At 45.5% G+C, this 15,262-nt stretch overlaps 1 protein-coding gene and 1 long non-coding RNA gene across 2 annotated transcripts in view; one reads left to right on the forward strand and one right to left on the reverse strand.

The window, feature by feature from the left end:
* LOC135110318 (laminin subunit gamma-1-like) overlaps positions 1-6,292 on the reverse strand; it is an 80,996-nt gene extending 74,704 nt beyond the window's left edge. The window contains 1 exon segment of the mRNA XM_064022537.1: positions 6,044-6,292. Coding sequence (XP_063878607.1) covers positions 6,044-6,250 — 207 coding nt within the window. The 5' untranslated portion in view covers positions 6,251-6,292.
* A 138-nt stretch (positions 6,293-6,430) lies between these two features.
* On the forward strand, positions 6,431-7,793 carry LOC135110320 (uncharacterized). Its single transcript, XR_010273188.1, has 2 exons — positions 6,431-6,882; positions 7,483-7,793. It is a non-coding gene; the product is annotated as an uncharacterized LOC135110320 (long non-coding RNA).
* The last annotated feature ends 7,469 nt before the right edge of the window (positions 7,794-15,262 follow it).

Consider the following 15,262-nt stretch of genomic DNA (forward strand, 5'->3'; position numbering starts at 1 on the left):
CATTACTTAACTACTATTGGTATTTTTCTTTAATTTTTTCTTTCGTTTTTTTTCCGTATAAACATCAAGACGAACGTTGGTTTAGAATCTCTCTCTCTCTCTCTCTCTCTCTCTCCTCTCTCTCTCTCTCTCTCTCTCTCTCCTCTCTCTCTCTCCTCTCTCCCTCCCTCTCTCCCTCTCTCTCTCTCTCTCTCTCTCTCTCTCTCTCTCGCTCGCTCGCTCAATTGCTCTTATTTTCCTATTACAACTCTCTCTCCATCGTTTTCTTTAACTCCAAAGTCAATACGGGACGGACAGGAGATGTGGAGGGGACAGCAACGTTGCCTCTCTTGTACCATTGCCTCGTGTCCCTTTGCATAACGCCTTCCCTCCTGCGCCACTACCATCACCATCACCATCACTACTAGCTTCTATGTCATTAAGGACCTTTAAAAGATCAGGACAAATTTATGGATGGGGATGACTGGTGGAAAGAGGTAGGTATGTTACTTACAGGGACCGCCACGAGCAGTTTTGATGGCTTCTTGCAGCTTCCCTTATTTTCTTATGTTCTTATTTCCTTGGTGTTTTCTACCTCTTTTCTTATTATTCATGGAAGTTAAATAAAACACTTCCTATATTTACAACTTTGTCTCTTCACACGATTGTACTAGTCTCTCTCTCTCTCTCTCTCTCTCTCTCTCTCTCTCTCTCTCTCTCTCTCTCTCTCTCTCTCTCTCTCTCTCTCTCTCTCTCCTCTCTCCTTTATATACTTCACAATATGATAAAGCGTTTCAAATGTTGTCTCTGCATCACACACTGGCCACTTCGAATCTTTTCCCATAATTCCACTTCAAAACAGAGACTCGTGTCCTCCAGCGATTTGGGCTTTCAATGCGGGACCTTTTTTTTTTTTTTCTTTCAAGGATTACATGATTTGACATTTTTTGTGCCATTGACCAAACTACTCAACAAGTAATAGAGAGAAAAAATAAATAAATAATGCAACGCCACACCTCTCGCGCCTCTTTATGTATGTCGTGACGTGGCAAGAAATTCTCAGCCGCTTTGATCAGTCACGTGCCTTTAAGTATTACTGCGGCTCAAAACATCAATAATCTTTCTACTTTTGTTCAAGTGTTCAAGTGTTATTCCTGCGTTCTCGTTTCCTTGTGCGCACCCCCTTACATAAGCGGCGCTATATGATCCCGGTGTCGCGAGGCAATCATGCAATCAATCCGCACCCTTACATAATTTCACTCTCGTGTTCCATTTTCTTTAACTTAGAAACAATGACGCGGAAGAGAATGTTAAATAAAGATCACCTATACGCCTCTCATCCCCTGACGCTCCTCCACCTCGCTTATACAATCAAGGTCAATAAGCAAGTAACACACCTCACTCATTCCCACTGTATTACGTTTTTTCTTCAGTTTTGTCTTCTGTTCCGATGCTGAGAATCTCCTTTCTAAACCTGACGACCAACAGACGCTTAGTAGATCAGAGGACTTGATATTGAAAACGCCAGACACAGAGGAAGTGAAGCGCGTATTCAGAAACACTTTGCTCTCTCACCACGACTATTTTCAAAGGCCACAGAGATGATTAGCAGGGTTCTCAAAAGTGTTTATCCTGTTAATAATACAAAAGTCTTATTAATCCGTCACTAGAAATGTAAAAACACCCTTAACAAACCGTGTAACTTCAACTAGAGCCCTTTTTGAAAGTAACGAAAGTGCCGGCAGAAGTGTTTCAGAGTACGGTCTTGAATGTGGTGTGTTATTTCACTTCTGACAGCGACTGCATTTCCACAGGAGCATAAGGAGCGAGGGACGTGACATGGAGAGATGGAACAGCGACGAAGGTACATAGAGTGGGAGCAACAGACGAAGAAGACTCAATGGAGAGAAACTACTGGAAAATATGCTCATGTTGGGACAATCCGGACGCTAGGTGAAGAAGACGAAGGAGGAGGAGGAGGAGGAGGAGGAGGGAGAACAAGAATAAGAATAAGAACAAGAACAAGAAGAACAAGATCAAGAACAAGAATTGGTAGTACATGAAATATAAAGAAGAAGAAGAAGAAGAAGAAGAAGAAGAAGAAGAAGAAGAAGAAGAAGAAGAAGAAGAAGGAAAAATGAAAGAGAAGAAGAAGACTTTTTCCTTAAGACTAACAAGAACTCAATATTTTCCTGCAGTTTCTTCCTTTAATTCTCTCTCTCTCTCTCTCTCTCTCTCTCTCTCTCTCTCTCTCTCTCTCTCTCCTTCTTGCCCTTCACACGTCAACGCAAATGAAGATGGAAGAGAACGAGAGACGATAATTCTATTGTATTTTTATTTTTTCCTCGTGTTTTCCTCACAATCATCCCTTTGTTTCTATTCTCTGGTTCGCCTGCCTCATGCCTTCAGATTTTCTTCCATTATCCCCTTCCTTTATCTTTCTATTATTCATTATTCGTGGTTTCTTTCTTCTTTATTCCATTCTCTATGATTTCTTCCATCCATCTTTTCTCTTTCCATCCATTTCTTCATTCTTGTTTAAAAATTTGTTTCACTTCCATTCTCTCTCTCTCTCTCTCTCTGTCTCTCTCTCTCTCTCTCTCTCTCCTCTCTCTCTCTCTCTCTCTCTCTCTCTCTCTCCATCTGTGTCTCTCCGGGGCTTGTTGTTGTCTCTAAAATAGTATTATCCTTAAATGCAGCAGCAGCAGCATTAATAGTAGTAGTAGTAGTAGTAGTAGTAGTAGTAGTAGTAGTAGTAGTAGTAGTAGTAGTAGTAGTAGTAGTATGCCTTCATTTTTTTTCTCTCCCTTATGAAAGCAATAGTACGATACAAGGATTTCTGGAGATTCTGGCATCGCTGATCCTCTCTTACAACCTCTGATCCTCTCCTTACAACCACTGATACTCCTCCCTTACAACCCCTGATCCTTTCCCTTATAAACACTGATCATCTCCCTTACATCCACTGAGCTCCTTACATCTCTAATCCTCTCCTTGAAGACCACTGATCCTCTGCTCAAAACAACTCATCCTTTCTCCCTTACAACCCCTGATTCTGTAGTTAAATATATGAATTTCTCCATAAACCGCTGACCTTTTCCCTAATTCTCTCCCTCAAACGCTTACCCTTTCCCTGATCATCTTCCCTAAACCCTGATCCTCTTCCCTTTTGCCGTGGACTTCCCCCTGAGTCGCCTCGCCGCCGCGGCACACAGTCACACAAGGCGCGGGTGGAGGGGGCGTGGCCAGCCTCCGCCACTTGTCCCCGCGTCAGATTATTGAAAGCTTCGCGGACACACGCACCGGAAGTTTGCCACGGCCGCCGACACCACCACCTCCTCATCCTCCTCCTCTTCCTTCACTACCACTAACTTCACCACTGTAATCCTCCCGTACCATTACCAGCATTACTTCACCGCAATCACCACCACCTCCTTCTCCTCCTTAACTTCACCACCATCACCTTTTCCTCCTCTTCTTTTTTTTTTTTCCACTACCACTACCTAACTTCACAACCACCACTACTTCCGCCATCATCACCGCTTCCTACCTCCCCCTCCTCCCTCAATACAATCCCTAACTTCACCACCACCATTACGTCCACGCAAGCTGGAGGGAGCGGTGGGTGGGGAGGAGCCTTCTGCTGCACTATTCTATTTCTTTACCAGCAAGTCAGAATACATCCCCAACAGCCATTCAAGGACCAGACAGTCTGCTGCTGCTTGAGTAATTTCAGTAATCCTGTATAATTCTTCTTTCCTCCTTTTTCTCCTTCTCCTCCATCATTATCACCAACTCTGTCATCATCGCCTCTTCCTTCTCCTCCTTTTGCCCTTCCTCCTGAGAGAGAGCTAGGGCCTGATTGACTGCTGCCTCCCTAGAAAGCCCCAGGCAAGGCTACGACACACAGATTACACAACCATCATGCACTCACGTAAACTTCACTTTGCTCTCAAATTCCACGTTTTTTTTTTTTTTTTTTTCTATACAACATGGTACCATTTCCTTTTTTTTTTCCGGCAAAATCTGACTGGAGGGATGGGTGGGGGGAGCAGCCTTCTTCTGTACTATCCTGTCTTTCTCACGAACGGCGTAGAATAATCATCCAGCCAGCCTAATATGGACCTCAGGGTCTGTTGCTGTTTGAACTTCCTTTGTATTCCTGCTCCTCACCACGACCACTACTACGACTGAGACCATCGCCTGTTTCTCCTCCTAGTCCTACAACAACAACAACAACTACTACTACTACTACTACGACTACTACGACTACTACCTCATTACCTCTATACCACTATACCATCATCACCACCACCTCCTCTTCCACCACCACCATCACCTAACCTGAATCACAACTACCATTACGACACCATATCATCACCACGCCTTTCCACCACGACCACCACCACCATCACCACACAGGGACCAGAATCACCACTACACCAATTTCACCATTAAGCTTTCCCTTCACCACAATCTCCTTCACCATCAAGTCTTCCCACCTCCTCCTTCTTCGCTCCCTCCTACTCCTCCAACCCACGACCTTTCCTTAATCGCATCCTGGGGCACTCACGTTGTTCACGCAATTACTCTCTCTCTCTCTCTCTCTCTCTCTCTCTCTCTCTCTCTCTCTCTCTCTCTCTCTCTCTCTCTCTCTCTCTTTATGGATAAAGGATATAGATGTTTCAGGATTCAACTTTTGTCTAGTTTCTGAAAAATATTAGATGTTATAGTATTCGTTGCTCTCTCTCTCTCTCTCTCTCTCTCTCTCTCTCTCTCTCTCTCTCTCTCTCTCTCTCTCTCTCTCTCCCTGGTAATAGGGCAACCATTGTAAGGGATTGATTCGGTTGACTCCCAGACTACTTTACAATCTCTCTCTCTCTCTCTCTCTCTCTCTCTCTCTCTCTCTCTCTCTCTCTCTCTCTCTCTCTCTCTCTCTCTCTCCCCTACACTTTCAGCTTCTGGGTGTTTTCTTTTTTTTCTTTTTTTCTCCCTTCGTTCCTCATACATGAGCACGTATTCCGTTACATATTTTACTAACAAAAACACGAAACTTAATGACGGGGAATTCGTTCGTGTTGTGGGAACTTGAATACGAACTGACATACATACATATATACATACTTTCGTTCAGTTCTGTGTATACCACCACATTACTGTATGAATTCGTATCTAGATGATTTTATATATTTTATTATACATACAGTCTTGGATATCATTTCATACTACTGTACACACGCTCTCCCTCTCTCTCTCTCTCTCTCTCTCTCTCTCTCTCTCTCTCTCTCTCTCTCTCTCTCTCTAACTTTCCTTTTCTCTCTCCCTCTTTCCATCTGTCTTTCCACCTTCTTGTTAACTTTCTTACCCTCCCTCCCTCCCTCCCACCCTCCCCCTTCCTCACCCATAGCACTGACACCATACACCCCATTCCCACTCCCCTGTGTGTGTGTGTGTGTGTGTGTGTACTGCCCGCGATCCTCTACCAAGTCACCAGCCACTGCCACCTCATCCACTCCCGCCCACCTCACGCAGCACTCACGCATCACGCCCAGACGCCACAAGCACCTCCACCTCCTCCTCTGCTTGTGGCTCAGATCCTATCCTCCTCCTCCTCCTCTTCCTCCTCTCCTTCCTCCTGGTACCGGGAGACACAAAATAATCAAAACTTACACCCGGGTTATATTATGTGAGCGTTTGTTGCTTATCAGGACACACCCCCTTCCTTCCTCACCCGCCCCACTCCCCCCACCACTTCTCCACCCCCACCATCCACTCCCCTACAACCTCTTCCTGGTTAGGGGAAGGGAAAGAGGACTGCTTGCCTTTCCTATCCCTCCTCCTCTCTCCTCCCTGCCGTGTGTAATTCCTTCAAAAAGCACTGAATGTGTTTAAATTCCTTCCGTGAGTGTGTGATGAGTTACCCCTTGAAGAAGCGGCCGTGGGATCTGCCCTCATCCTCAGCCCTCAAGCAGTGCCATGCCCGCCTGGACGCGCCCCGGCACTCCCCAGCTGGCACTCCTCCGCCTCGCCTGCTCCCATTGAAACATGAATCAGCCTCACCCACCTGTGCCTTCCCCGCCTCGTCGTAGCAGCGCGAACTCCTGCCTCTCGTCTCGGGCACCAGCGCTTCCACCACCACCTCCTGGTCGTACGGAATCTCATTGCTTGGATACTGATAATACTGTCCGAGGCAGGCACACACACAGCACAGTAGCACCACGAGTTGTAGCCCCGAGCTCGAGGTAGTCCTGAGGAGGTGTGAGCGAGCCATGACCCTCACCACGAGCCCGGCATGACAACACTGACCACAGCCGCGTGTGGTCTCCTCTCAGTCTCTCACCCTCCCGCCCACACACCGCTGCCGGGCGTACGCGCTTCACCGCCCCCAGGCTCACTCTTACTACTATTAAATTAATTTTCCATTATGTTACAAGATAAGATCGCAGGTTTGCTCAGCCTCCCAGACCGTTACCTCTGTTACAGGGATGCCATTGGGCGGCGCCGCGAGGTGTCCCAGAGCGTCACGGTGCTTTATCGTGAGATGCCGTGCCTGGGAGCGTGTCGCGCCGTGCCCCGCCGCCTTAGAGGCATTCCTCTAGGAAGAAGACTGCCACCAACGCGAATGTCGACGGACGAACTTTATTTGAATGAAAATGTTAATGGTTTAGACGTGCCTCTCATGTGCCTCACCAGCGGACCACAGGCTGAGGGCGGGGCGGGGCAGGGCGCGGCCTCTCCTCTCCCCGGCGCCAGGGTGAAGGCAGCCCCGAGGCAGGAGGACGTCCCTACCTCAGCTACGGGTTTTTATCATCCCAGGGAAATGGGTCTCCCGTGGTCCATGAATATTTCTGTGAGCGCTCCATAGACTTCCCTCGTCGCTCCTGCCTCGCCACGATCCATCAGGTGAATGTAAACACAAGTGTGTCTTGCAACAAACGTGCAGAGTAAATACTTCCAGGTTGTGTTGCGTCACGGGTGACTGGTGCTGCGGGCCCGGTCCGCACGACCCACTGCACGCCCCTCGCTCCTACACCCCCTCCCGCCATGCCACCCACCCACCCACCCGCCCATCCACACACACACACACACACACACACACCCAAGGAAGTTATGGTACTGCATGCATTGTCCCGTCACCTTCAATCACAAGCAGGCATCAGCCATGAGTGGCGGTTCACTGAGCTATACTTGTATTGTGACGGACCTCATCCGCTCACCCCACCACCCCAAACACACACACACACACACACACACACACACACACACACACACACACACACACACAATCATGTTTCGACACTCAGATCCGTACCCTATCTTTTCTGCCGCCGTCCTGTCTTTCTTATTAGTAAGTGTACAACGCAATCCCACCAAACAGCCCCGTGGGGACCTAAGGATCTGTTACTGTTTGTCATCCTTTGTAATCCATTTGCAATCATTGGAAGAGGCGGTAACATGGCATGATTTGATGTTCACAGATGCCTTTTCCCTCCTTCCCTTCAGCGGTGTGGCCAGCGAAGCGTCACTGGCACCGTCACCACGCAGCACATCCCCACCACCCTCGGAGTCGCCCAGCAGGCCTCAACCACCTGTAACCACCCCTACAAGGCGTTCTGAGCATCCCCAGCAAGAACCTACGGACGCAAGAGTGTTGAGGAGAGTGCTGAGGCTGCTGAATGCTATGGAAGTGCTGAGTGCTGATCTAAAGGATCTACAAGAGATGCAATGGACAAGAATAACTGAAGACTCATCCCTAGCATTCTAGGGAAAAGAAGGCTTTATACATGTGACTTTTTTCTTACCTTCCCTTTATATTCTTCCATGTTAATTGTTTATTGATCGTAGTAAGTTCTCGATCTGAATCTTGAAAATTGTACTGTCATGATATGCTTATAGCGTGACACTTGAAGACAACAAACAACGCTTAAAAATCACTATAACTCAAAACTTTGCGAAAGACTGAGTTTTGTTCTGCGTCTAATGGCACTGCTTAAGCTGAGACAGAAATTTAATGGGTTAAGATTACAAAAAACTGAGGGCATTTTATTTTTATCCTGTGTTTTGCGCATACACTAAAGGAATCTGAATTTCGCATGCTCATTCATGTAACCATTGTTGACCTATATCATCCTCCTGAACATAACTCTGCTCAGCTTTTCCGTTTTTCCGATGCAAATACCATCATAAGTTATCTGAATGGATAAATTCGATACAGTGCTCACCAATCACATGCAGCCTCTCTCAGTGATAGCCGATCCCTTGTCAGAATACGGAAAAAGAACGTAGCATGCATCCATTCAGCAAGCATCGAAGTGGAAGGACCAACGAAAGGAGCAACAGTGATAAAAAAAAAAAAAACCACAGTCCTTGGAAGATGACACGTGCGTTCATAAACCGAAGGGAAATTACTGGAAACTGATGTATGGCGCCTTAACAACGAGGCCTGGTGGTGTGCTGCTACCTCTCACCCAAACACTACACCCAAGATCGACCTCACGGGCCTGCATCAGAGGCCACAAGCCACGTGAACCCCGAGCTGAAGGGAAGCACTATGAATATAGAAAAAAAAAAAAAAAATGAGAAGATACAGTAAATTAAGAAGTCAGGGAATACGTTACTCTCTCTCTCTCTCTCTCTCTCTCTCTCTCTCTCTCTCTCTCTCTCTCTCTCTCTCTCTCTCTCTCTCTCTCTCTCCCTTGTTCACACACACCCTACTTACTGTGCGCGCGCGCTCGCATGCACACACGCCTCAGAAAACGACGAAAAAAAAAAAAAAGAAAAGAAAAAGAAAACACTTGAGCAGGTTCCGAGTCAAGGCCAGGAATTCCAAAAAGCAGCAGGAATGTGGACTTCGGAGAGATAATACAAAAAAAAAAAAATACTATCCATACTTCAGTGCAGTGAGTATCAATGCCTACAGACACATTGGACTGCATCTCCTCTTAGGGCGCCTCACTTCACAACTTTCCGCCAAGCATCACGCCCTTGTAAGATGTTAACGATACTCGTACACACACCCACTCTCTCTCTCTCTCTCTCTCTCTCTCTCTCTCTCTCTCTCTCTCTCTCTCTCTCTCTCTCTCTCTCTCACACTCACTTTCTTCATTCTCCCTTCGTTTGTTTGTTTTTTTTCTTTCTTTTCTAGTTACGCTTTTACTCTAATCCTTCCATTTTCCTTCTCCTCCTCCTTCTCCTCTTCCTCCTTGCCTGACACCCCCTTCCAGCCCCTCCTCCCAGACTTGTCACACCACCCACGCCACACTCTGCTGGCTGGCTCATTGGTACCATCCTTGCCTGTCACTTAGGGGGCTGAGAGTGCAAAGTTTCCATTGAGTCCTATGCAATAACGACTGATGTCTTCCTTGAGCAGGCGGGGGATGCCATGGTGTGTGAAAGATCTGCTCCTCAATAATAGATCAGACCATATGAACTTTACGTGATCAAAACTAACCTAACCTAACCTAACATAATCTAACCTAACCTAATGTATTCTAACCTACTAGCGTAACTTAATCTATCTTAACCTAATACCTTCGAAAATCCTAATATTTTTTTTATTGAATCTGTTAAATTATCACTAGAACTATGAAAACTCCCTTGAAAACCAGAGTAACTTCTAGTATACCCTGTTAAACCATCACTAGAACCATGAAAACCCCATTGAAAACCACAATAACATCCAGTGAATTCCATCAAACTACCACTAAAATCATGAATACACTCTTAGAAACTCGTATAACTTCCACTGCAACCTGTCAAAAGTAGGAGAGATGGGGACGCCGAGATATTTAAGAATATTTGAGAATACGAGCCACACTACTGATGATAAGCTAAGACGCACACAGCTCATTGTTCAGGTCCATCTACCAGACCTGTCGTTCCTTGCTGGTGTGGGCAGGAGTCTCTCAGCCTGGCGACACAGGGACGAGTGTGACGTGACGCTTCACTTGCCACGGTGTACCTTCGCCAGGTATCCTCACGTGTACCTATTTAGCCAGCCACGTGCAGGGAAGATGACCAGGTATGTGTGCCTGTGTGTGTGTGTGTGTGTGTGTGTGTGTGTGTCGACTGCCCACTCTCATAGCTTCCTTTGATTCTTAGTTTTTACTGATTTCCATTTTTTTCTTCTTTTTTTTTTTTTTACCTACGTCTTCAGTGTGTTTGTTGGGGTTAAGAAGTGTATGCCTTAAGGTAAAAATGGTAGAGGTAGTAGTAGTAGTAGTAGTAGTAGTAGTAGTAGTAGTAGTAGTAGTAGTAGTAGTAGTAGTAGTAGTAGAAAAGACAAAATAAGCCAAAATAAAAACGGGGGTATAACAAAATCATGAACACTTCAGCCTCATTCTGTTGAGATTTGTTCATTATCCCTGCTTCTGAATGATGGCAGGTGAGGAAAGAGACAAAACAAGTAACCAAAAAGAAAAGATAAGGGGCGTGAGAAAAAGGAACAAAAATTATTCTCTCAGATAAGGAGAAAATTTGAAAATGAAAAATCTATAGAAAGAAAAAATGCAAGATATGATAAATATATAGAACAATAAAGAATAATTCTTAATCATGCAGAAAGATACAAAATAGACAAGACAAGAAAGAAAAAAAATCATAGTTCTTAACGTGAAAACGAGATAAGCAGTGAGTGAAAAAAAATAAATAAATAAAACAAGAGAAGACAACAAACATGAAACAATATTATGAAACTCTTCTGCACCACATCCACACTCATAGGGCTTTATACCTCCATGTCCCCCACTACTTTCAAAAGGCTCTAGTTGAAGTTACATGGGTTTCTGAGGGTGTTTTTTACAGTTCTAGTGACAGCTCAACAAGATTTCTACATTATTAACAGAAGAAACACTCTTGAGAACACGGCAAATAATCTCTGTGGTCTTTGAAAATAGTCGTGGTGAGAGAGCAAAGCGTTTCAGGACACGGGGCATGAGCAGAACCAAACCTGAGCCTCACCACTCCGAGACAACAATGCTCAGCTGTCCCTTTTGTTTTGAGAGTTTCAACAACGGAGGCAAAAAAAGAAAAAAAAAAAAAACTGACCCGCAGCACACCTACACCTGCTGACGTTGCCGCTGCTGAGTGTGCCTGCCGCCCCGCCTCAGCTCTGCACATAGCGGCGCCTCCTCTTCCTCACCACGCCATGCTCTTCACTACTGGCTCAGTACGGGTTCTTGTCGACGCAGGCTGCACCACTTATTCTAGTACAGCTCAACAAAATGTCACGCTGCTGTAGTGGTGGGACAGGGGAGACTAAGTAAACTCCATTTGAATTGGTGATGATTATGACTCGATTAGTGAGATGTGTAGTACGTTAGTCTTCAGCCTGTAGATCAGCTTGTGTTTCAGAACGCGAGGGATTTCATTGGTTTGCTCTCATTCCTTGGTCTTTGTTCATGAATGTTTCGGAGCTTTATCTTAAATCCTCTGAACCCTTTCACTGTTATATGTAATAATTCGCAGCGCCAGAAGCAATTATCATATAATTATAACATTTTATAGATCACCTTCCGTGCCTCGACTTAACCCGTATTCCCCGTGTCTTTATCGCTAGTGTCTATTTTAGTAGCAGCCGTACCCTCGTGTCCTCCGCGACCCACTGCTGTGAGGGAGGCGTTATCTTGCCGTGGCGATATAAGAGACGCATGTTCCCGCCAGCCAGTAATTACAATCATGCCCCTGCTCGCCACGCCACCCTCGCCTCGCCATACCGCGGCCCTCCACCCTCTGCCTGTGTGCGGCTTGACAAGAGGCCTCAACTGTGCGATCTCAGAGGACGATGGGACCCAGCCAGACTATTTCCCGGGTTGCTTTTCTTTCATGGAGTATGTGAGGTCGTGTTGCCAGAGAGAGAGAGAGAGAGAGAGAGAGAGAGAGAGAGAGAGAGAGAGAGAGAGAGAGAGAGAGACCTTAAACAACAGAGACAGACATACAAACAGAAAGAGACAAAGAGAAAAAACTGCCGAGAATTACGTGCATTTTACATCGGGAGTGCTACAAATGACCGCGCAGCATAAAAGCCACCAGGAGGGGAGATGTGTAGGGCAGCGCTGTGAGAAAAATGAAAATAACCACCATCCCTATTACCATTGACAAACGCAGCGCCTCCTCCAAGGATCAGTGAGGCGACACACCTAAACATGCGGCAGGAAGGTAGTAAGTGCAGACGTTACACAGTTTCATGGGAAGATTGAATACATTTTTTTATGATGATATATGGCAAGTTTTGAGTGGTCAGGAACTCAGTGAGGCCACACACATATACATGATGGTAAATGAAAGGAACAAAATTAGCAGGGACGTGGTAAATCCGGCGCAATATCTTCTCGTTGCGGAGCCAAACTTTCCGCCATTCAATCAATCAATCAATCACAGCACTTGAGTCCTTCATCTTTGACCTTATTCCACACCCACGCCTCACTGGCCTGTTACCGCCTGAACTGTAACTACCTCAAACCACTCAGTGAAGCGAACTCAAGAGCGCACAGCCATACATTACATACCAAGAGAAGGTTGGATAAATCTGATGATGATATGTCTTAACTATTTAGGATATGTCTTGCGTAGATCAATTGGCAGCCTCCTTCTTTTCTTTTCTTAGTGTATTACAGGCAAGATACGATACCTCAAGACCCAGCGATATATGACTACTCTTGTGGGGCCTTTCATTCATCCAACTCCAAGCCACCAGTGAGTCTATCAGTCACCGTCCAAGGGCTGACACCATACGCCGCTCATTCAGTGTGTTATGTCACGAGTCATGGAGTCAGTCAGTTTTCTCCTCCAGTGAGTGGGAAGAGGCATACTCCTCACTGGGGCGTCACAGCAGATAGGGCGTCGGTGCAGCGCTAAGGGGGTCACTCCGGGGTCACTCCATGGCCGCCGCAATACACGCCGCCACACTGCCGCTGAAGTAACACCCATTCTTAAGTACGATACGGATCTGAATGGGGGAAATGCTTTTGTTTATCGGTTTATTCATTCATTTATTAGTTTTATTTATTTTTATTATATTTATTTGTTTATCTATCTATTTATGTACTTACTTTTTGTTCATTTGCTTATTAATTTATTTTATTCTTTTCTTTATTTTTATTTTTATTTATTCATTTTTTGGTATGACTACCCTTAACCCCTTCACTACTAGACAAATTTTCTCATATTTCTTTGACTATTTTTATATCCTTCTATCCTACAAGTACGTAAATATTTCTGTAGCTTCGGAAAGACAAAATTAAAGTCCTATTCGCATTTTCTGTTCGTGTGCAACCAACCCTTTGCACTGCTCAGAATGTTCAGGACGAGCGCAACAGCAGGAGGGTTAGGACGCCATTGTAACTGAAGGCGAGAATAATGTAACGGAGGTACACTAAGGTTCAGATAGAATAGGAACATAAGGGAAGCTGCAAGAAGCCATCACACCTACCATTGGCAGTTCCTGTATAAAACGTGCATGCTTGTGTTCATCTACGAGTATCATCCTTCTGGCCTTCTGTTTTCGGACCGGCACCTCAGTAGGCCTTTTTTCTTTTTTTCTTTTTGTTGCTCTAGGCCATTGTCAATCTTACATGAAAAATACCTACCCATGAATTTATCTTAATTTTCTTTTAAAGCTCACTATCGACTTGCCACTAGGCTGATTACTATTTTATTCCAGTCATCTGCCAGTCTGAAGACTGATTTCTTAGGACCTATGTTTAAATTTTATTTTAGCAAGATGAAATCTGGTACTTCTAATTCTATCCTGATTACTAACACTAAGGATTTTGCTATATCCTTATGCCGCTTAAATACTGCTACCTTATCTCTCTAATTTTAAGCCTTTCTAACGAATGTAATTTAAAGAGCATTAATCTCCTGTCGAGAGGAATATATCGCATCTCTTTAATCTGTTTAGTCTCTTTTGTATTGACGCTAACAGACTCACAGCTGCACAACAGACTCTAGATAAGATCTCAACAATGCCAAATGTAACTTTAGTATCAATTCTGAACTTCTTTTAACGCTCCTAAAGTTAATGTTTCTACACTCGTGATGAAAAGTCTGCCAGTAATCTACGCTTCTCACAGTATGTTGCTGGATGCTGGAGCTGCACATTCTGCCAGCCCCGATCACATCCAGCACCTGCTTAAGGCCCAACACATCCGGGCTCCGCGAGGAATACTACCAGGCTGAACGTTCACTCAATGGACTGGAAAAATGTGTGCACTGCTACTGACAGTGTTCACCTTCTCCTTTTGTCGTTTCTCTAGAGGCAGGGTTTGGCGCCATGTACGAGCCTCATGTTGTTTCTGTACTTTGTATCTTACTCTGTGACCTCATTCTTTGTATTTCTACCACAATTCCATCCCCCTATCTCGCTCTGTTTTCCATAAATAGTCTTCCCTCAACTTATTTTCTTCATACTCTTTTCATCTGCTCTTAGTCTTCTCTTCTTACAACGGAACCGTAAAAGAACGAAGTAGGGGACTGGAAACCTTTGTGTTAACGTCTCTAATTGATGGATCGTTAGTTTTAATGTTAATTTCCAACGTTCTTGCTGTAACAGCAACAACATCAACAACAACAACAACAACAAGAGTGTGAGGGTGTCAGTGATGGCCCAGCAGGATGGCGGCGGCGGCGGGGTGCTGGTGTACCCGCCGCGGCCACCAACCCTCCCCCTTCCCCAGGCTTCCTCCATGGCGCGCGGAGGTCAGGTCACGCCCGCCCCTGGACCGACCATCACGCATCTCTCTCTCTCTCTCTCTCTCTCTCTCTCTCTCTCTTCTTTAAGGGAGATGTCAGTCTGGCACACACAGACAGGCTTGAAGGTCCCGAAAAGGCATGTCGTAAAGACGAGGGGATTCTCTGGACTGAGAGATAAAAATGGTGTTCTCTGAGCGCCATGCCGCCTGATAATTGACAGCATGGGGGAGGACAAAGATGTGCAAGCTGGCAGGATCTCCAGATTTGCGAAAACCATATCAGCCCACCATCACCTCACGAGTCCCTTCCCACGTTCGTATTAGCCAGTACCGCGTGCAGCACCGTCAGCCATTGCCCAGTGTACTCATTAATCTCCTTGCTGTGTCTGTATCTGTCCACACTTCGGGATTTGCCAAGACACCATGTCATTCTAACCCCACTCCGATCCAAGAAAATAAGTTTTTGCAAAGTCCAGCCCAGTAATGCTGCTGCTGCTGATGCCGCTACGGTGATATTGCTGCTGCTGCTGCTACTACTACTTTTACTATTACTACTACTACTACTACGTACTGTTCGTAACTGTATTCACTTT

Source organism: Scylla paramamosain, chromosome 20 (genome assembly GCF_035594125.1).
Source record: "Scylla paramamosain isolate STU-SP2022 chromosome 20, ASM3559412v1, whole genome shotgun sequence".
Taxonomy (NCBI): domain Eukaryota; kingdom Metazoa; phylum Arthropoda; class Malacostraca; order Decapoda; family Portunidae; genus Scylla; species Scylla paramamosain.